Source organism: Mus caroli, chromosome 7 (genome assembly GCF_900094665.2).
Source record: "Mus caroli chromosome 7, CAROLI_EIJ_v1.1, whole genome shotgun sequence".
Lineage (NCBI taxonomy): Eukaryota > Metazoa > Chordata > Mammalia > Rodentia > Muridae > Mus > Mus caroli.
Window position 1 is genome coordinate 71,019,931 of NC_034576.1, and position 23,643 is coordinate 71,043,573.

Here is a 23,643-nt window from a genome sequence, read left to right on the forward strand (position 1 = left end):
AAAAAATAACAGAAAGCAGGCAAAGGAACTTTTGTATGTGAGGTGAGAACAAAGAGGCAGAAGCCAGGGTGGGATTCACCTTTCAAGGCCTGACCACTAAGTAGGGATGGCCTGGTGAGACTGGAGTGGGCCCAAGTGAGGGGCCACCTTGGTCATTTGAAGCAAAAGGCTGAATACGTGGGATGGGGGCAGAAAAGTGTGAGGCAATCCACTCACTGATTGGCAGACAGAGAGCACATACCCAGCCCACCTAAGCAGCTTCCTAGACACTGGGCTGACGTGCTCGGGCAACCCTAGTGGGGCATCTGGGGCAGAGTGAATATGTGTCTACCTTCAGACCTGGTTCTGAGGAGGCTGTGCAAATGACCAGGGTGCCGGCAGCACAGTTAATAACAGTGAGATAGGAGGAAGGAAAACTGTACTCCACTCCTGAGTCTTTGCTCCAGAGCCACCTTTCCCAAAGATAGCTCCTCCCCACATGGTCCACCCATTCTGAAGATCATGCTGCGTCTCTGGCCTTTTACTGGATTTATGGTCCGAAATCCAGAGCTAGACCCTCCCTCTGGCCCTTCTAACCAGTTGTCTTCACGCCCCCTCCCTCTCAGCACTGCAGTGTCCTCAAAACGATGCTGATAATAGCTTCATTATGGGGCTGGAGGAAATGCACATGAAAGCAGGCAGGGCTGAGTCGCATGCCAAGGCATTGCTCAACACACAGGAAGTAGTTGTCTTCACGCGGAGCCCATGGATAGCATTCGATCTTAGGATGCCTGGGGAGCTATGAGCTGTGCAAACGATATCTTTTTAGAAAAAGATACATTGTTTAGAAAATTATGTGTGTGAGTATTTTCCTGCATGTGTGTCTGGTACCACATGTGTGCCTTGTGCCCGCAGAGGTGTCAGCTCTTCCAGATCTGGGTTTGTAGATGCTGTGAGCTGTGTGTGGCTGCTGTAAATTCTGAGCCTAGGCCCTCAGCCAGAGCGGTGGCTTTGCTCTTAGCTGCCAAGTCATTTCTCCAACTTCAAATGATTGGACTTTGATATATATCTCTTCGTTTTATTTTATTATTTTTTTATTATTTTAATGTGCACTGATGGTGTTTTGCCGCTGTGTATGTCTCTGTGAGAACGTCGGATCCTCCGGAACTGGCGTTATAGACAGTTGTGAGATGCCATGGGGGTGTTGGGACTTAAACACAGGTCCTCTGGAAGAGCAGCCTGTGCTCTTAACTGCTGCGTCATCTCACCAACCATTGATATATGTTTCTTTATTATATATAAGTACACTGTAGCTGTCTTCAGACACACCAGAAGAGGGCATCAGATCTCATTACAGATAGCTGTGAGCCACCATGTGGTTGCTGGGATTTTTAACTCAGAACCTCTGGAAGAGCAGTCAGTGCTCTTAACCACTGAGCTATTTCTCCAGTCTCTTGATAGATGTTTCTAATAAGAAAAAAAAATAATATAAAAAAAGAGGGGCTGGTGAGATGGCTCAGTGGGTAAGAGCACCCGACTGCTCTTCCGAAGGTCCAGAGTTCAAATCCCAGCAACCACATGGTGGCTTACAACCATCTGTAATGAGATCTGACTCCCTCTTCTGGTGTGTCTGAAGACAGCTACACTGTACTTACATATAATAAATAAATAAATCTTTTTTTAAAAAAAAGGCAGAGTCTCATGTAATGCAGGCTGGCCTTGAACTTGCTATATTGCTGAGGGTGACCTTGCACTTCTGACTCTCCTGCCTCTACTCATCTTCGCCCCTACTCCCATCCTTGCCCCTGCATGCCGGATCTGCATCAAGTATACCATTGAAGTCTACATACCCAGTTTATGTGGTGGTGGGGATTGAACCTGCAGCTTCATGCACAGTAGACAAGCATTCTACCAGCTGCAATACATCCCCAAACCTAAAAACGGAAAAATGTAGTTCTTAACTCATTGACTGTTTCAATATTGGTTTGTATTTTGTTTTAGTTGGTGTCAATGGGATATTTCTTGTTCTGAACCACAGACAGCCACCTGTAAACTACCTGTCTTGTTCCTATCAAGTGATACTAATTTGTGTTTTTATAGGACTTATGTAACTCCAGGCTGGGAGATTACCTCAGTGGTAAAGCGCTTGTGAAGCATGTTCAGGGCCCTAGGATCTATGCACAACATCATATCTCAGCCCAAAATGTCACCCAGATCCCCCCCAAAGCATGCAACTTGTCAGCCCATGCTATTAAAAGTACCACCTCACCGCCAGGCCAGTGAGTTAGCTGTGTGGCTCATGCCTTTCTCTTGGTTTTTCCTTCAGTTGTGGCTGTTTACTTAAAGGAATCCTGGTGGTCCATCGAAGACATCCTAAGAACTTCTGATCCCACGCGGGAAGGGCTCATGAAGGTGAGGGGATATGATTTTAAGTCAATATTTGCAAAGCTGGTTTTCAAGGTCTCTTTCCTTGGGCCCATGTTAATAAATTAAAGATGGATACCAAGCTCCTTTATCAGGAGTCTGAGTGAACAGGTTTTCGAGACAGGTTTTCATTCTCTTAAATATATTATTTATTTTTATGTGTGTTGGTATTACCGCTTGTATATGTGTGTGAGGGTGTTGGATCCCTGGAACTTGAGTTGCAGACAGTTGTGAGATGCCATGTGGGTGCTGGGAATTGAACCTGGGTCCTTTGGAAAAACAGCTAGTAAATGCTCTTAACCAGTGGAGCCGCCTCTCCAGGGCTAAGACAGGGTTTCTTTGTGTAACCTTGGCTACCCAAACTCACCAGGCTGGCCTGGAACTCAGAGATCCACCTGCCTCTGTCTCCTGAATGCTGTAATTAAAGGTACGTCCCACTACGGCCAGACCGGGGCAGTTTCCTTTTAATCCCCAGCTGCCTGAAGAGTGGGTTGCTCTGTGTCTACGTTGTTCATGTCTGCACACTCTTTTCCTGGGCTGCTCTGTGAGGGACCAAGTCTGACATGCTTACATAGCAAACTTTGCTTTGTCTCTTGTTTCTGAAGGCTGGGGGTCCAAAGTCGAGGAGTATATCTTTGGAGGGCTGTGAGGGAATTTGTTGCCTGCTCTATCCTTGCTTCTGCTTGCTCCAGTAGTTCGTTGGCCCAAAATGGCAGTACTTATATGCCTCCACATGGCCTTCTTTGGAAACATTGTCAGCCCAGGTTGAGAGTTCTAATTTTTTTTTTAAATATTTTTTTTTATTTATTCATTCATTCATTTATATGAGTACACTGTAGCTGCCTTCAGACACATCAGAAGAGGGCATCAGATGGTTGTGAGCCACCATGTGGTTGCTGGGAATTGAACTCAGGACCTCTGGAAGAGCAGTCAGTGCTTGAGAGTCCTAGTTTTGATGAGGACATCCGTCGTATTGGATTTTGGAAGAAGAGTGCCCCACCATGGCTCAATTACCTATAAAAATTACAAAAGAGTTCCCTTTCAGAGGTGCTAGTGGGGATTGCAGTATCTTTCGGGGGCACAGCTATCAGTTCTAGCCTCTTTCCAGCAAGGAAAACAGGAGCATGTGGTGGTTGACCAGATAGCTGAGTACCACTCAATCTGCTCTATCATCTCAAGTCTCCTCTGTGCCTCAGTGTGTAAGCTTTAGTCTGTTCCACTTCCCTGCTGGGTTGAGAAGTGTTTCTTCTGTCTGTATATTCAGGTCATGGTTATTGATAGAAGATTTAGAAACAGATCCGGTTCTGTCTGGCATATCTGTTGCCCCAGCTTCTTCGTGGGGCTGGTCTAATTTCAGAATCTTCAAACCCTTGGTTGTGCACGTGGAGACACAGGTTTGAGTTACATAGTCAGTGAGTGACTTAGCTGGGTGTAAACTTCCGTGCCTCTGATGTCTGACCTGGAGCCTTTGAAGTGTTGTAGAGCTGTAAAGTAGGAGGGAGCCTCGGGATGGTGAGGGTGGAGTCACGTGGCTTCTCAGAATGCAAGAGAGTAGCTGCACTTCAGCTGGGGTGCGGCTATGGAGGGAGGCAGTAATCAGCCAGGAGATTTGACCGTGTGCCTCATAACTACCTGTTCATCTGGCTGCCAGATTTATTTTAATTATGTGGGTGAGATAAAGATTCTTTACCCTCTTGAAATGGTGTGTCTCTCCACAACTGGTCTAGAAAACTACTTTCTGTTCAGTAAGTGCTGACTGAAATGTCAACATCTGTTCACTTTCAGTTTGGAGAATAACTTTATAGAGTCGTTTCTCCTACTGGACAGTTAAAGCATTGTTTATGCTTTATGGCTGGGCTTGTGGTTCAGGAAGAAACTTTGTTTTGCAAGCATAAGGTCCTGAGCTCGAATGTCCAGCACCCATGCAAAAAGCCAGGCATGACTTTGTCTACCCAACCCGGTGGTGGAGGTGGTAGTGGTGGTGGTGGTGGTGGTGGAGGAGGAGACAGGTGAACCCTTGAGAGTTCCCTGAATGGCCAGCAGAGACAAGATGTCAACCTTTCTCCTCAGTAAGAGCCTGTTTTAATACAGTAAGACCAAGAGTGACTGAGGTAGACACCCAAGGTCCTGCTCTGGCCTTTGTGTGGGTGTCCATGGTCACATGTCAAGTACACGCACCTTACCAACACACCAAACAACACATACAGATTGAAATTTTAAATTAAGTCCCGTTTTTTTAAGCAAGTTTCATTGACATGCAATTTGCATACCATAAATTTACTGTATATATATATATATATATATATATATATATATATATATATATATAATTCCATGATGTTTAATGGTCTTCAATCAACCACTGCATAACACTTTCATCATTCTAATTCTGTTCTTGGCTGTATGACAGTCCAGTGTATGGATGGACATTTTATTATTCCATCTTCTGTTGATGGATATTGAGTAGTGTGCGCGTCTTAGCTTTCATGAGCCTCTTTGTATGACTTTTTATGAGAACATGCATTTTGAATTTTCTTGTATATAAACCTAGAAGCATAATTATTGGTCACATGGTATCTTTCTTTCTTTCTTCTTTCTTTTTTTAAAGATCTATTTATTTAGTGTATGTGAGTATACTATCATTCTCTTCAGACATCAGAAGAGGGCATTGGCTCTCATTACAGGTGGTTGTGAGCCGCCATGTGGTTGCTGGGAATTGAACTCAGGGCCTCTGGAAGAGCAGTTAGTGCCCTTAACCGCTGAGCCATCTCTCCTGCCTGGTATCTCTCCAGCCTGATATCTCTCCATTTCATGTTTTGAGGAACTGCCAGGATTCCTGGCACAGTAACTGTACCACCTGACTTTCCCACCGGCAGTGCCAGCAGGCTTCAGTCTCTCCATGTCCTCAGCAATATGAACTGTCGTCTGCTTCCTCTATTCTCCATCTGTGCTGGGCATGGGAAATGTCCCCCACAGTCCCAAGTACTTGAACACTTGACCCCCAGTTAGTTGTGCTGTGTGTGGGGTTACAGAATCTTTAAGAAGTAGAGCTTTGCTGAAACATGTCACCGGAGGAGGGTATTGAGGTTTTAGGATCCTGTCCCACATCCTGTCCTCTCTCTGTCTGTCTGTCTGCCTGTCTTTCTGTTTCTGAGACTGTGTCTCTGTCTCTCTCTGCTTCCCATGTCTGGGTTTAACATGACCAGCCAGTTTCCTGCTCCCGCTGTCTTGCTTTCCCCGACCTGTCGCCATCTCTTTCCCACCATGATATCCTCTGTCCTTCTGGAACTTTAAGGCACAATAACCCTTTTCTTCCTTAAGGTGCTTGGGGTAATGGTGTTTTCACCACAGCAGCAGACCAGGAGCTCATATGTCATCCTGTAGGTGTGAAGTGGTACCCTGTTGATGTGTGGATGTGCTGTCCCTGATGGCTAAGGATACTGAGCATCCTTCTTTATGCTCATGGGCCATTTGTATGTTGTGATGGTCTGTATGTGCTCTGCCCAGGGAATAGCACTATGACAGGGTATGACCCTGTTGGAGTAGGTGGATCACTGTAGCTTTAAGATCTTCATCCTAGCTGCCTGGAAGTCAGTATTCTGCTAGCAGCCTTCAGATGAAGATGTAGAACTCTCATCTCTGCCTGCACAATGCCTGCCTGGATGCTGCCATGCTCCCACCTTGGTGATAAAGGACTGAACCTCTGGACCTGTAAGCCAGCTCCAACTAAATGGTTTTTATAAGAGTTGCCTTGGTCATGGTGTCTGTTCACAGCAGTAAAACCCTAACTAAGACATATGCCCTTTTTGGAAGAATGCCTGTTGATCCTTCCTGAGCCCACTTTTAGCCTGGGATATTTGAACTTTTGTTGTTGAAATGTGTTTCCCACATATTCTTGGTGCGAGCCATTTGTCACATATTTGTGATTGAGAAACATGCACGGCTCTTTTCCCATTCTGTAAGCTGCCTGTTTAAAAAGATTACACCCGGATTCAGTAGACTCGGTAAGATGTTATTATAGATGTTCGGCAAGGTTTTCTTCCAGAAAACTAGTGCTGCCTCGAGACTCAGCAAAGGAACACTATGCATGTTGCCCCAGGCCCTTTGTGGGCACAGTGGCGATTTGGTGACTGCTGGTGCTGGAGTTGAGTGCTGATCAGACTCTGATAGAATGCTCTAGAATGTGAGAGGTTGCTTTTCTCACTTCCCATCCCTTCCAAGTTTAGATTGGGAGCCCACCTCTGAGTTTCTTAGTGTGCACTGTAAGGATGTTTATGTTCTGAATTGAAAGAGCTTAACAACGTGCGGTGACATTCTGTGCTCTCACCCCACCCCGTACATGGGGACATTTCCTTCTGTTGTTGGTAAGGCTTTGTCTTTGCTTTTTTTTTTTTTTTTAAATAAGTTTTGTTTCTTAGCGACTTATTTTTCACAAATTACTAGAAAAAGCGTCTTTAATGCTCTCTTTGTTAATGTAATTAGTGGTCCCAGTGAGAGCTTAGAAATGGATCTTAGTTTGATGTTTTCGGAAATGCTTCTAAGTCAAAATCACATGTCACGCATTTTTTCCTTCCTGTAATGGAATTGGACAAATTAAGCACACTCCCTTTTCTGCCTTCTTCTCTTGCCAGTGTTTGATTGGATGCTTCCCCTCTGCCACATGGAGTCTGCTCTCTACTCCACTTTCCCTCTGGTTTCATAAGTTGAAAAAAAAAAAAAAACACAGCCTCCCAGATGATACCCATTAGCTCTGAGACCAGCTCGTTCTCAAAGCTGAACTTCATCTGGCTGCCACTGTCTGAGATAGAAAGGGAATCCGTCAGATCTGAACGTGTCTTCCTCTTCTAAGACCTGGCTCCAGATGAGGGTGACATATCTTCACATTCTGCACCAACGAGGAAGTTTGTGGACCCTGGACACTTGGTGCCGGATGTTGTGGCATTGCAAGCTGCCTTAGTAACTGCTTTTTAAAGTGTGTCAGTATGGTGGGTCAGTGGGTAAAAGTGGTTGCCGTGGCAGCCTGATGACCTAAGTGCGATTCCCCCGACTCCATGTTAAGGTGGAAGGAAAGAACTGACTCCACAAAGTTGTTCTGTGACCTCCATATGTGTACCATGTGTCTACACATGTACATCTTGTCCTAATGTGCATGTGTGCGCATGGTGCATGTGTGTGTGTGTATGTGTGTGTGTATGTGTGTGTGTATGTGTGTGTGTGAAAGACAGAGAGAGAGAGAACACATAGACATACAACGATAATAACAGACAGTGTTTTAGAGCTCACTCAGTCTCTCCTCCCCTTTTGAACTGAATCTCAAAGAAGGCTGAATGGCCGAGATCTCCCAGGAAATGAAGCTGAGATCCCGCAGCTACAGGTGATGGTGTTGATGATGATGAGACGATAATTTTTGGGTCTGGTATTAAACATAAACCTAGGGTAGGTGGCTTAGTTGGTAAAGCGCTTGTCATGCAGGTATGAGGACCTGAGTTCAACACCTGGAACCCACATAGAAAGTGGCACATGGTGGCACATGCATGGTGGCATGTGCCGAAGAGTCAGGGACACACAGATCCCTGGGCTTACAGGTCAGCCAGCCTTTGGTGAGCTCTAGGTTCAGTGAGAGACTCTGTCTCAAAAATTAAAGGGGACAGCACCTGAAGAGTGATATCTAGTGTGGACCTCACTCACGCATACATACACTCTCTTTCTTACACACATGTACACATTTGCATACACTCACACACATACACACTCACACACACACACACTCACATACACTTTCTTTCACACACGAGCATGCACACACCCACACACCAACATATAAACACACTCCCTACATAAACAGGAACATACAACGTAAATAAGTAAAGCTGACAGTAAAACTGCGCACTGTTGCTAGCAGCGGATGGTCGCTTTCCCAAAGCCTCAGGTCTGGTGAATGAGGAAGCAGGAGGGACGTAACTGCTGTTTGGGCTGGTGGAGTAGGTGTGCTGATTGGGATGGAGGAGCCCTGGCCTGTTAACCCCAGCCAGCATCTTGAGATAGCCCTAGGCCAGCTGTCTCAAGCTGTCTTTGGAAAGAGACAGTAAAATCGGTCCACGTTCTCACTTAAACTTTTTGAGCTTCAGCATCTGCACCTGTAAGCCAGACCCTCCCCAGCTGATGAGAGTCAGGTAACAACATGTGGGCGTGGATCTGGAGGTAATGTGGATCCATACACACACACACACACACACACACACACACACACACACACACACACACACACACACACACACACACACACACACACACACACACACACACACACACACACACACACACACACACACACACACACGCATGGACGTACATCCATGCCCACACCCGCGTCCATGCCCACACATGCACCTTGGCTGTCACATAGCTTAGTTGTAGGAAGAAAACTCAGCACCATGATACATTCCTTGTGTCAATGGCTGGCTGCTTTCATCCTTTACGCTGCATTTTCTCAGTTATTTGTGCTGCCTCGAGGGCTGTTGGTAGGATTAATAATCGGTCACGGTCTGGCTGTGTAGCCAGACATGGCCATGTAGCCATGTCTCATGTGAATCCAGAAGAGAGGCCTGATCTCAGCCACACGTTTGCTCTTCCTAGGCCCTGTGCTCAGAAGACTCATAGACAGGAACATAACATCATTTTGGCTTGAATCAGAGAAAGCTTCTGGGGGCTGGTGAGATGGCTCAGCGGGTAAGAGCACTGACTGCTCTTCCGAAGGTTCTGAGTTCAAATCCCAGCAACCACACGGTAACTGACAACCAGCTGTAATGAGATAGGATGCCCTCTTCTGGTGCGTCTGAAGTCAGCCACAGTGCACTTATTTATAATAATAAGTAAAGCTTTGGTGGGTGGGATTGATCGGAGCGAGCAGGGTTGACTAGAGAGAGCAGAGGTCCTAAATTCAATTCCGAACAACCAGATGAAGACTCACGACCATCTGTACAGCTACAGTGTATACTCATATACATTAAATAAATAAATCTTAAAAAAAAAAAAAAAGAGAAAGCTTCCAAGGAGATGGGCCTAACTTTGACCACAGGGTTGTTTGCTTTCTTGGATCATTCTGCCATGGGTGGGCAGGAGGGTTCTATTCTATAGCTTAGTTCAAGGTAGGCCTTGAGTCCTTGCAATGCTCTGGGGTTGGGATTCTAGGTGTGCTTGACATTTGTCACAAGTTTCAAAACTCTGTGACTTTTGCTGTGCAACAATCCCACACTCCCTCACCCTCGCCACCCACGGGCAGGGCAAGGATGCCACGGTGTTAAAATGGCAGCTTGGGTTATTTCAGGACACAGAGCATCTCATGGAATGGTTGACCTGGCTGCCCTGGAGGCAATTTCCAATTCTGTCACTCTCGGCAGACCCCCTTTGTCATGCTCTGTGGACTTACGGGGTTTGTCTGTGGGCCTGAGTCATCCCTGACACTGTTACTCCTTCCTACCTTGTAACGAGTCAATACCACTGCGACTTCATCTTCATGGAAAGCAGCCTGCCTCACCTGGCCCTGCCGTGCGTGCATACCACTTCCTGTCTGGTCTCACTTGCTGGGGGCCCCTCTTTCTTTTTCCTTTTAAGGTTCAGTCCTTTGGGGAAAGGATTATTCTCTTTGTTCTCAACGTGATTGTTTTTGGAAGACTGGAGAGAAGGCTGCACAGCGATGACATGTTTTTCTTACCTCACCCTGCGAAGGAGCAAGCTAAGATTCTGTGGAGAGATGGAGCCGCGGTTGCATTTTACTCAGTCAAAATGAAAGGTGAGGGACACATGGCCTATGAGGTGGGGGGGGGGTGGGCATCCCGGGTGTCTGCCCATCTCTGCAGACCCCCCCTTGGCACTGGCACTCTGTGGACTCTTCTGGCTTAGGATCCCCAGCTAAGTAAACTTTTGTGTAAGTCAACCCAAGGCATGGATTTCATTTTCGCATCTCTGTAAGCCTTATCCTGGGTTCCCAGGAAGAGTTTAATGCTTTTGTGTTTTTCTTAATGTTGACAATTAGCTGTCAGGATAAATACTATTGCTGATAGCTGGCACGTGTTCAGGAAGCAGCCCAGATGCCAAGACTTTCAGACGTTACCTCAGAAGACAGAAGACAAGACAGGGAATTGGCCACAAACACAAGGTTAGGTTAGACAACAGCAACTTCCTTCTAGGGTCCTTGGCAAGCCTTAGGCATTCAACCATCGGGCTGCAGGTGTCTGTCTGTCCTTTCAGATAGCTGCTCTCTTTAATAGTCTTTTAAAAGGCAATCAACATCTGGCCTAGCCAGTTCCAGCATCACCGCCGCTTACTTCTTATAAAGTTATTCTTTTTCAAAATTGCTTTAAAAATTCCAAGTGTTTATTTGGCAGGTGGAAGGAGGATTGGCAGAAGTGAGAGGGCCAGAGTATAACTTGTGCCGGTCTGTTCTCTCCTTCCACCATGTAAATTCTGTGTATCAAACTCATGTCATCAGGCTTGCTTGGAAACACTCTGAGCAAGCTCACTGGCAAGAAAAGTATCAATTTTAGCAACAATTAAACTTCCCAGAAAATCCCCAAAGGATGTGCTATTTTTGGAGGTAAGTGTTCTTGGTGGATAAAGAAGGCTGATTTTTGTTTTGAACCATGTTCACATTGTGTGTGTGTGTGTGTTCGTGTTCTACTTGTCCAGGATGGGATGAAGTCCCTTCCTCTCTTCTTCCCTTTCTGCCTCCCCCTCTGTCTTCTGTAATATGACTAGAGCCTCATGCTTTGTTAAGAGTCTGCTGAGGTCAGGTCTAGGTGCTTTGGCACGTAGCTGTCTCAGTAGCATTCCTTGGATGGTCACTAGCCCTGTGATCTCAGTGTCTTTATACCTTCTCAGATTGTCATTTCCCTGGCTTGTTAGTTTCAGATAGATGGATGGGCCCAGAGAATAATTAAGATGAAGGGGAACCACTTATAATTCATCTTCCCTAAAGCATGTTTCTGGCCTCATTAAAAAAAAAAAAAAACTAAATAGCCAAGCTTAACAGTGTAAGAGAATCATGTACAGTTTGAATGCCTGCCCTTGTTGATCTAGTCCTGGGTCTCCTGGTAGAGACAGGTCATAACTGGGATGTCTTAGGGTATTGCTAGCTTCTATAGGACCAGTTTGATTGTTTCCTTTTTATTTTTTAAAGATTTATGGCTGGGCCATAAATCCATAACTCCAGTTCCAGATCAGATGCCCTCTCCTGGTACATGGTACCAGGCATATATGGTATACTTACACTTATGTAGGTAAACACTCATAAAGTAATTATTATTTTTTTTCTGAGATAAAGTTCCTCTGTGTAACACTCCTGGCTGTCCTGGAAGTCACTCTGTAGAGCAGGCTCACCTTGAACTCACAGAGGTCTGCTTGCCTCTGTCTTCTTAGGGCTCTGATTAGACCATACCTGGTCTGTGCTATCATCTTAACTGCTTGTCTCTCCTCCCCACTTCCTTGTTTATTTCACAGGACAGTTTGGAAATTATTGTTGCTAGGCCTTCACTTAAGGCTTGGTAGACCTTGGTAGTGACTCCATCTGGGTCTGAGCTTTTCTTTGCAGGTAGACTTTTTACTGCTGCTTCTATACCATTGCTTGTTAATGTATTTGTTTAAATTGTTCACATCCTTTTGATTTGGGGAGGCCGTATGTGTTTAGGGATTTATTCATTTTTTTTCCCCCTAGATTTTCTAGTTTTTTGGCACATACGTTTTCAGTTTTCCCTAATGGTTCTCTGGATTTGTTGAAACCTGTAGTAACTTTCCTTTTCAGCTCTGCTTTCTGTTAGCTGTGTGCTCCCTGTCTCTCTGTCTTTCTGTTTCCACCCCCCTACTCTTAATTCATTTGGCTGCAGGCTTGTCAATCTTGTTTATTTTTATTTTTTATTTTTAATAATCAATTTGTTGTGTGGTTGATGTTCTCTTAGACACGATTTTGCTGCTTTCTGCCTGGATATTTACTGCTGACTACTATTTGGGTTTAGATTATTCTTGTTTTTTTAGAACATTGAGGCGTGTCATCAGGCTATTTATTGAAATCTATCTACCTTTCTCTTTCTTCCTTCCTTCCTTTCTTTCTTTCTTTCTTTCTTTCTTTCTTTCTTTCTTTCTTTCTTTCTTTCTTTCTTTCTTGTTTTTTTGAGACAGGGTTTCAGGGTTTCTTTGTGTAACCCTGGCTGTACTGGAACTCACTCTGTAGACCAGGCTGGCTTCGAACTCAGAAATCCACCTGCCTCTGCCTCCAAAGTGCTGGGATTAAAGGCATGCACCACCACTGCCTGGCTATTGAAATCTTTCTTGTTGTTATTATAAGTACTCATAGCTCTAAACGTTTTATTTTTTATTTTTATTTTATTTTAAGATTGCCTTAGCTGTATTCCAAAGGTTCTGGTAAACTGTGATAGTTTCCTTATCTGTAAAATTTCCTCTCTGACTTCTTCAGTGACCCACTGGTCATTCAAGGACATAGTGTTTTATCTCCATGTTTTTGTTTAGTTTTTTTCCCCCTAATATTGATTTCTATTTTCTTGCACAATGTTCTGGTAAGATACAAAGCATCATTTAGATCCTTTTGTACTTGGTGAGGTTTCAATTGTAGCCGGAGTATCTGATTTTTAAAAAAAAAAAAGTTTCATGAGAATATGGGCTAAGACAAATAGGTACTGTGTACCTTATGGGTGAATATGTAGTGAATCTTGCAGGTGAATACGTACTGTATCTTACAGGTAGAATATTATGTAGTTTTCAGGTGACTTTAGTTGCTCTGTTCTGTAGTTTAACTCTTAAGATTTCTTTGTTGGCTTTTCAGTTAGATGCCCTCTTCTGAAGATACGCATAGGGTGTTGAAGTCACCCAATGCTACTGATAGTGTCAGGGACCTGTTTGATCTCTATGTCTACTAACATTTGCATGTTGAATTGGGGGCTCTAATGTTTAGTGCATATATTGGCACTAAACTCTTGATGGATTGTTGCCTTTATTAGTATGTATGGCATTCTCTTTATCTCTTCTGACTAACTTTGGTTTGAAATCTATTCATATTGTTGGAGACATGGTCTCATATGTCCAGGATGCCCTTCAACTTCCTTTGTAGCTGAGGGAGACCTTGAACTTCTTGTTCTCCTGTCTCCCTATCACAGTCATGCCTGAGCAGTACAGTACTTGCAAGTGAACCCAGTGCCTTGTGAGTGCGGGGTGAGCACTATGCCAGCTTAGCTAAATCTTCATCCTGAAAGTCTAGTTCTATCAGATACCAGAACAGCTAGGCCAGCTTGTTTTCGGTTTCTGCTCACTTGATAGATTGTTTTTCATTCTTTGCCTCTATCTATGGATATTTTTACCAGTGAGTTGTGTTTCTTGGAGACAACAGATGGTTGGATCTTGTTTTTTAATCCACTCAGCCAATCTGTGTCTCTTTCGTGTTGACTCGAGGTCATTTACATTTAGAGTTATTAATAGCGGTGTTTGGATGACTGTTTTCCTCTCTGTTAGTCTCAGGAGTTTACTGGTTTGCTGGCTTGGCAGTGGTGGATTCCTTCCCAGCTCTTCTTAGTTCGTCTTTCCCTCTCATGAAGTTTATTCTTTCCTGTGTCCTTGAGATGGTGGGGTAACAGACATAAGAAAACAGCAATATGGATGGAAAAGGGCAGAAAAGGGAAGACAATTCTACAAGGAAGTTAAGAGTTGGGGGAAAATAGAAATGTTGGAAAAGAAAAAGAACAATGAATTAAAAAAAAAAAAAAACAGAGATAGCCTTGCGTGGGGCTGACCAACTCTGCTGCCACCCAGGCCCAGATGCAGTGTCTTGACTGCTGCTTTAGCCCGGACTTGTTGAGTTCCCCCCTTTGCCAAGTAGTCAAAGATGAGCTGGAGATGTGGCTAGACTTTCACCACCATGACGTCTTCTCTGATCCTTCCAACTGAATAGGCCTCACCTTTAGTCAAGAAACTACCATAAAGCCAGGTCAGTGGCATGAGTCAACAGTCATAACACATAGGAGGCTGAGGCAGGATGGCTGAAAGTGTGAGGCCAACCTGAGCAATTTGGCAATGCAGTGTCTCAACAAAACAAAACAAAACAAAACAAAACAGCCCCTTAAAAGTCCCATATATCTCTGAGGACCAGGAATCTATTACAAGGACTCTTAGGAGCCAGTATGACCACACTCAGATCACAGCAATGCTAAGGAATAATACAGGGGGTTAACCAACTATCAGAAGAGAGTTTCAAATCTGGGAAGAGTTGTGGATACTTCCTCCTCTTGGCTTCTCTCTGGGGCTGGCCACAGGGTCGATAATGTTGGATTTTACTGTGTTGACATTTTATAGTGCTTCTCGGCACAGTTTCTCCTCATTAGTTTAGGTCCCTTTGATCAGAACCTCTTAGTTTAGCTTAGGACCCCCTGAAAGTTAGAATTCTACTGCATGAGCATACGAAAACATACAAATTCCCTCCAGAGAGGACCAGGGGCCTGGCTCTAGCTACTGAAGACTGTGCAGACCACCCCTAACATTGTGGCGATTTTGAGTTTTTTTTTTTTTTTTTTTTTTTTTTTGACTCTACGACACACTGTGACAATATATGTTCAGTGGAAACTATAATCTGAATTTTGATCATCTTCTGGATATAGTGATGTGTGGCTCCTTACATTCCTCTTCCACCATACTGGGCAGAAGCAACAAACTGTTGTGCCAGTGGAGCACTGAAAGCACCAGATAACTCTCTGCAGGTTTCTGTGTTGTGCTGTTTGGGAGGCTAGGCACCTAAGAGAATCTTCTCAGTTGTCTATGCCTGTCTGTCTGTCTGTCTGTGTCTGTCCATCTGTGTCTTGTCTCTTCTCTCTCTCTCTCTCTTTCTCTCTCTCATCTTTCTCTCGTGCACACAAGCCTTTAAATATAATTTGAAAGATGAACAGAAAAAAAAAACCCTCTGGGCTTTATAGTATTGCCAGTTTTAATCCTTGTACGGTAAAAACGAAGTAAGGCGCAATTCCCAACTCCCTCAGCTGCCCCCACTTCACACAATCCCCCTAGAGTCAGCCCACCTCTGTTCTTGTTACCCATGTCCCGGCAACCACTGCTTACCTTCCCATCACTGTAGTTTCTGAGTTTCGTGATTTTGTCTTTTTAAGACAATCATGGAAGTGGAACCGTGCATCATTTAGCTTTTTGAGGCTGGGTTCTTCTGCTCAGCATCATGCCTTTGAGATTTTCCTCATACAACCCGGGTATCATAGACTGTGCCTCTTTATTCCCAAGGAGCATGGTCAGTTTTCAAACAAACACAAGTGCCTTTGTATAGAATGAATGGACATTTTCCGGTGGACTTCTCATTGGAGGCAGTTTGCCAATAGGCTGGTTTTCATTTCTTAGTTGGTTTGGGGGTTCTGTGATTGGTTTCCTTACAGAATAGTGACATGTTAAGTCATTTTACTACTTCATGGCCAGAATTTTCCCTAAATAATAAAAAAATAGTGGGTTTTACTTTAACTTTTACTCTCAAACCACCAGTCCACAAGGCTGTTAGCATTTAAGGGAAGAAAGTGCTGACTGTAGGCATAGATCAATTTAAGAAAGAACTTGTAAGTATTACATGTGCAAGAATCTACAAAGAACAAACTTGTCTTCAAGATTCCTAACAACCCAGTGAGAATGAAAACCATGGAAACAGGAGTGTCAACTACAAATGTTAAACAGGATGGTTAGGAACTTGGATAACCTGGGAGGCCATGGGGATGGCCTTACTTCAGCCCTTTTTGTGACTGAGACCTTATGCTTCAACCTTCTCAAGATATTCAGGACCATAGTCACCTCCTGCATTGTGGCCCTTTGAGGCAGGCATCCCTTGTGACATCTTCTGGACTTTTGTGGCCATCATTATTTTTCAATAAAGTTTTATTGGTACACAGGTACTCAAATGACTGCTTTTATACTGTAACCTCAGAGTCTAGGCGTTGCAACTGAAACCTGAATCCCAAAGGCTAAATTTTTTTTTTTTAATCTCATCCTTACAGAAACATTTTGTTGACCTCTGTTCTAGAGAATACATTGTAAACATCTCCTATGAAAACAAAACAATTTAATTAAAATTGTATTCGTGGAATTCAGGAGTGTTTAGCGTTTTGGCTGCCATCTTAATAGCTGCTTAAGTGCCCTGGGCTCCAAGGCTTCTGTCTTAATCTTGTAGAGTAGCCCCAGGAGAGACCCAATAGCATGATTATAACTAAAAGATTGTGCTAACAATTAGCAGAAGCCAGCCTGCTTAGCCATTTCTGTTTTAGAGCTCTGACTCAGGAGTATCCCCATGTCTTTGTTATCTGCCTTCAGGCTCTTTGATTGGCAAATCATCTAAATTTGGGTATTTCCAGCCATTTCTTTTAATGTTCCACAGAACAGCAGCCATCCTCAGTGTATTTTCTCCCGGGATTTTTCAGGACAAGATCTATGTGGGGTTTTGACCCACCCCTAAGGTCTGGGCTGCTATGGACTCTCCGTTTGGCTATTTTGTATCTATCAGGCCACACCAGAACTCTCTGTCCCATTGTGATTCTCAGAAACTGTTGGGCAGGGTAGTTAACTGTCTCTGCCTTTCTACTTACCTTTTTAAATCTTCTAGAAAAACTTCTTGTCTAGAGAAGACAGTTTCTTCTGTTATTTGTTGAGTGCCTATTCCTGGTTTTCCTTGTGGCCCACCTGTGATTTCTCATTCAGGCATTCTGAGAAGTGACACATGCATACATAATACATACATATGGGAGCACACACACATAGGCACGCACACACACACACACACACACACAAACACCTTCCTTCCTTTTTCTTTTTTTCCTTTTTTTTTTTTAAAGACTCTCTGGGTAGCCTTAGCTATCGCAGAACTCTCTCTGTAGACCAGGTTGGCCACGAAACAAAAGATCCTTCTGCCTCTGCCTCCTGAGTGTTGGGATTAAAGGCATGAGCCACCACCACCAATCATACCTTGCTTTTTTTTTTTTTAAGATTTATTTATTTATTTATTTATTTATTTAATGTATATGAGTATACCATTGCTCTTCAGACACACCAGAAGAGGACATCAACTCCCATTGCAGATGGTTGTGAGCCACAATGTGGTTGCTGGGAATTGAATTCAGGACCTCTGGAAGAGCAGTCAGTGCTCTTAACTGCTGAGCCATCTCTCCAACCCAAGATTTACTTATTTATTTTATGTATGTGAGTACACTGTAACTGTCTTTAGACGCACCAGAAGAGGGCATTGGCTCCCGTTATAGATGGTTGTGAGCCACAATGTGGTTGCTGGGAATTGAACTCAGTACCTCTGGAAGAGCAGTCAGTGCTCTTAACTGCTGAGCCATTTCTCCTGCCCCATACCTTGCTTTAATTAATCCCGTTCCTCATTCTTGTTGGACATTGTTGTCCAAACAGCCTCCTGGCTTTGTGTCAGTTCCTCTTTGGTGAGTCTTCTCTGCTCTTCTCAAAGGCTCTGTCTCAGGTCTGCCCATGCTGTCGGAGTGAAGACTTCTGATTGTATGTGGTGCTGGGCTGTGTTTCCATCATTTCATTACAGGTACCCACGTGATTATGCATTTCTTTCACAGGAATCTGGTGCCCATATGATCCAGCCATCTGTGGTGACCTAAATTAACTTTGCCTACATTGTTGACTCTTAGGTGTTTATATTAATTTGTGTGTTTTTCTTTGATATTCAAATGATTTATCCAATATTTTTCCCTGTTGTTGACGATCTTTTTAAATTCCTTGGAATGTCCTATTGCATATAGCTTTGGGGAAAGCTCTCTCCCTTTCTGTTCCTTGGGAGCTGTTTTTTTGCAAATTTGGTAGAACATATTCCTGAAGTTACCTGAGTCTTGTGATTTTTCGTTAAGTGTCGGAGGGTTTTAAGCTATTGATGTAATGTTTTAATGCTTGTAGCACATTTTAGTTTCTCTCTTTCCATTTAGTCAGTTTTGTTAGGTTGTGTTGTCCTTAGAGATGTTTACTTTTGATTTATTGGCATGTTCTCCTATTTTAAAAATTTCTGTGGCACCTCTAGTGATGTTGATGCAGGACTTTTTAGTTCATTAAAAAAAAAGATTTATTTATTATATTTACTGTAGCTGTCTTCAGACACCCCCAGAAGGGGGCATCTGATCTCATTACTGATGGTTGTGAGCCACCATGTGGTTGCTGGGATTTGAACTCAGGAACTTCAGAAGAGCAGTCAGTGCTCTTATCCACTGAGCCATCTCTCCAGCCCCAATGCAGGATTTTTGAGAGCAGCAGGCTATTTCATCGCCTATTTGTACATTTCCCAAGGATAAAAGATACTAGACACTCACCGTGGTCAAAGATCATTGTCACACCAAAGGTGATTAAAGTTGTTTGAATATGTAAGGTGGAAGCAGGCATTATTAAAAATTATTATAAATAATTTTTAAGTGTGAAAATAAGGAAAAATGAGAGAAATCCTGGAGAATGGGAGGGGTTCTCCAAAGAGGAAAAAATCCCTGAACGCCGTCATGTAGGGGTTTTATTGGGCTATGGCAGAAACTGGACAGTATTCGGACTGGCCAATTCTCTGGGCTATATTGAGCAATGCCTAGGGAAGGCCCACTCCCTCCATGTCTGTACCCCTTGCCCAATCATGTCTGTGATCGTGCATAATTTATATACTGTCTACCCATTAGGGGACGTTGAAGCCCCTGCTGTCTACCTCTGAGTTGGTAGGTATTGATCTTGACTGTCAGGAGCTGATGCTATTAACTGCCTCTGACCTTTAGGGTGTCGTGATAGTGTCAATTAGATTGTTCTTTTCTTTTCTTTTTTCTTTTTTCAGTATAGAATAGAGTTTATTCAGAGCATGGGGAGGGGAGTTAAGAGAGTAGTAGAGGCAGAGAAAGGCAGAGAGAAGGAGAGAGTAGAGAAGTAGAAGCCAGCCATGACTACCTGGCGAGAGCAGTGAAGGGAAGGGGAGCAAGAGGGAGCAGAGAGAGAGGCAAGAGCTTTCTTTTTTCTCCTTGTTTCTCCCAGTTTGTTGTTGTTGTTTTTGTTACTCCTATTGTTTGTTTGGGATTTTGTTTGTTCTTTGTTTTTTCTTTTTTCTTTTTTTTCTTAGGATTTGTTTATTCTATGTATATGAGTACATTGTGGTTCTCCTTGGACACACCAGAGGAGGGCATCAGATCCTATTACAGATGGTTGTAAACCACCATGTGGTTGCTGGGATTTGAACTCAGGACCTCTGGAAGAAGAGCCAGTGCTCTTAGCTGCTGAGCCACCTCTCCAGCCCTGTTCTTTTTTTTTTTTTTTTTTTTTTAATCTTCACATGTATATGACCAGCTGGCAGCCTTACCATGACAGAGAGTTAACTCTGTCAGAGCTACCAATATACAGCTACAGTGTTCTTGGTTATGTCCTTGTCTGTGGCATTGTCTAGGGTCTTTGTCCTATAATGGAAGCAGATTTGTCCGAAGCCATTTTTACTTGTAATTTAGTCTGTTTTCATTGGTTGCATTAGAAGCAAGGATAGGTGCATTCCCCAGGGAGGCTCCTGGAAGCTGGCCACCAGGCCCACCAAGTTCTCCTGGCTTCTTAGGGCCTGTTTGCCTTGGCAGGTCTGGTTGGCTATCTCCCACTCACTGTAGGCTTCTTTTCATTCTTAGGGCTGGCTTCACTGTTCCAACCCTAATATCTCTTCCACTGCAACCTGTGTGAGGAGCTTGTAGTTTTCAGGATGGACCCTTTCTTACTATCCACAAGGATCTGGCTTCTGCATCAATATCTCTATTTTAATTCCTCATAAACTCTATGTATTGTTTATTTCTCTTTGTTAACTTGGTATCTTTTAAATAAGAAAAAAAAAAACCCCAACATAACTCTTTCTTCTTTGTCTTTGCTCTCTGTCTCATTAACTTGGTGTGTGTGCAGCAAGTGTCTCTGCAGGTATACACCTTTAAGTATTCTGGTCCCTCACTCTCCACCTTATTCCCTTAAGACAGGGTCTCTCAATGAACTAACCGGAAGGTAGGCTGGTGGGCTGTAGGCCCAGTGATTTTCCTGTCTTTACTAAGTTTTTCATAGCTGGGTTTCTACGTGGTTGTTGGGGATTTGAACTCAGCTCCTCCTGCTTGCACACAAGTGGTCTTACTGAGTTGACCAGTCTTCTTCCTTTTGGATGATTTCTGCTCCTTTAGGTGAACATACCATTGCTGGGGTTTCTCCCAACATTGTCCTTCGTCTTTCTATCCTAGTGAAGAGCAGAGAGGCAGTTTACTGCAGGCATCTTATTTTCTTCAGCTCACAGTTGCAGTGGAGTTCTAGGAAAATAGCTTGGTAATCCTTTTACATCCTGGATCTTACTTGGCAGCTTTGAAGCTATGATTATCCTTTAGAAAACACTGGTTGGGTAATTTGGCTTCTTTTTCCTCAGAAGTTGATTTTGAGAAGTTTACAGAAGCATTGGAAAGACAGAAAGGTCCTTTGTGCCCTGTGGACATATGTTCTCCCTAATATCTGTGTCGATGTAATCATAGTATAGTGTTCAAGATGAAGACATCACCCTTGGTTGATTTTTCTATCAGTGTCCGTTTTCTCTTCTGAGATCAAGAAAACATTCAGCACCTGCAACCCCCCGTCAGCTCTCCTGAGCCTCCTCTATTCTGTGCTGGTGGGTTCCTCTTGTATTTCAGCAGCTGGACTTTGGAGGAGGTCTGGCCAGTGGTGAGAACAGACTCTCAGCTTCAGTAAGACAGCTTATTTTTTTTATGTGGGGCGTGGGGGGCAGTGGGTGAGGGGAAACAAAGGCTGTTTAAGCCTTTGGGAGGTATGTAGGGGCTATTGGGGTGAGAATATATCATTGGCCTGGGTCAGGACACTAGGGCTGCCTCATTTGCATAAGGAGGAATTCCAGGCGCTGCTGGACATGATGTTATAAGGGCAGAGGAAGTTTAACTTGGCTGCCGGACTATGTGACCTCCTCTAGGGGGCAAAGGAACAGGGCTATGTGCGCCGGGAAACACAGACCCAGGGAGGCAGGGAGTGACCCTACTCCTCCCAACCTCAGGATGAGATTTCTGGGATTTGGATATGCCTCAACCCCACTCTCGCCCTAGGCCTGCTTCCCATGGGTCCCTGGCTTCACCGTTCCTGATGATTAGACTGGGTTATGGATTGGGAGATGTAGAGTAACCGTGTCACGTGTTGGAGCCTATGGTGTATGGCATGAACATCAGGATTGGTGCTAAACTAACACTGATCCATGCCTGAGTTAAGGGTGGGGAGAAGGACATTGATCATTGCCTGCTGTTGTGACAGAGCACTGTGAAGATGCCTTGAAAGGAGGAAAGGTTAATTTTGGCTCACAATTGCATGGCCATCTGGCTCCATTGCTTTAGCCTCAGATAAAGCAGACCATCAGGATGTAGGGAGGATAGTGGAGGCCAGATTGCAATGATCATGTGGTTACGAGCTACTCACACTTGACAGCCTGGAAGCAGAAAAAGAGAGATACGAAGGGCCAGGGGCAAGCAGACGCTTCCAGGAGACCCTTTCCATGGCCCCTGTCCTCCATTTAAGTCCCGTCTCCCCTTGCTGGGTCAATCCATTGATTATCTCAGAGTCCTCACGTGGATCCAGTAGCTTCGTCACAGCCAGAACCACCAGCGGTGGAGCAGACCTTCCACACCAAGCTTTATGGGAGACACACAGGCTGCCGTGATTTTACCACATCAAGGTCGCCATCTTCCTTTTCACACGTAGTTGTCGTGATCTTTCATTTCTAAAAATGTCTTCACACATTTGTCTGTGCGGGCATGCACGCATGTTCATGTGCATGGGTGGAGGGGGGCACTTGGGCCTGTGCCACAGTAAGGATATGACAGTCAGAGGACTACTCACTTAGTGTACCTGTGTACAGGGACATGTCATTTTACATATGTACGAGGTGCAGGCTGAATACTTGAGATGGGTTACGATCAAGTCTGAGTAACTAACCTCTGTAAAAATCTGCCATTTTGTGTTGAGCGCTATCTATCAGGCTTCTCCCTTGTTGTTTAAAAAACACACAGCTGCAAACTGTACCTACCTTATTGTACGCATGCTCTTACTGTGTCCTTTTAGATAATTTTTTTTTATTGCAGTATAAATTTATATCTTATAAAGCTTGCCTAAACTAAGGGTAAATATTAGAGAGAGGGCTACGTGACTATCACCCAAACTCAGTGTTAGGACATTCCTGTTACCTGTGGATGCTGCCTGCCTGCCACGTGTCGCCATCTCAGTCCTAAGCAGAGCTCAGTTGCCTCCTGCCCTGCCAATTAGCATGTACCAGGTGCTGTACCAGTCATATTCTCAATTAGCGCAGAGTCTTGGAGCTCCTGCAGATCAAGGCGCGCTTATGTTTCTGTTTCTTGCCACGTGGTTCTGTGAATCTATTGGCTGAGGAGCTGTTTCCCTTGTACTACTGTGACTAGGGTGGCTATAAACGTTCTCTCTCTTGTTTGCATGGTGGTATTTTTTTCTTCCTCTTGGGTAGGCTCTTAGGAGAACAATAGCTGGGTCATTTGGCAAGATTATGTCTAACGTTTAAGGAACTGCCAAATGGCCGAGCAGTCTGGCTGAGCCATCGAACACTTCCATCAACCACACATGAGGGTTTGGATTTCCGCACGTCCTTCTCGTCACTCTCTAGTGCCCATCCTTTTGGTTCTAGCTGTCCTAGCCTGGGGTAGTATTTAGCTGTGGGTTTACCTTCCATTTCTTTAATTATGAGTGATGTTAGCTGGTTTCCACCCATGGTCATGTGCATGTCTTCTTTAAGGAAAGATTTGTTCAAGTCTTTTGTGCAATTTTAATGAGACTATTTATCTTATTTTTATTGAATTATAAGAGTGCTTTATTCTGGTTCGCAGTAAGCCTTTTTTTTTTTTTTTTTGAAATGAGAAATGTGATTTGTAAACATTTCTGTTGACAGTCTATGCTTGGCCTTTTGTTTTTCTTAATAGTCTTTTGAAGCAAAAAAATTTAAAAATTCGGGAGAAGTTGGAGTTGCTGTGCTCTGTTGCTGAATCTGTGAATGCCTACCACCAACTCAGGCTTGGGCTTGTGATGACCTTTTTTTTTTTTTTTTTTTTTTTTTTTTTTTTTTTTTTTTTTTTTTTTGTTTTCTTTGCTAAATGATATTTAAGTTTCTCTCTTACCCCTGGATCTGTGATCTGTTTT

General features: G+C 43.9%; 1 protein-coding gene across 3 annotated transcripts in view; it reads left to right on the forward strand.

Moving 5' to 3' along the window:
* Positions 1-23,643, forward strand: part of Fam169b (family with sequence similarity 169 member B) — an 81,298-nt gene that overhangs the window by 41,838 nt on the left and 15,817 nt on the right. For all 3 annotated transcript variants that reach the window (XM_021167236.2, XM_021167234.2, XM_021167235.2), the window contains exons 4-5: positions 2,306-2,391; positions 10,018-10,195. In XM_021167236.2, coding sequence (XP_021022895.1) covers positions 2,306-2,391; positions 10,018-10,195 — 264 coding nt within the window. The remainder of the gene's footprint in view (positions 1-2,305; positions 2,392-10,017; positions 10,196-23,643) is intronic.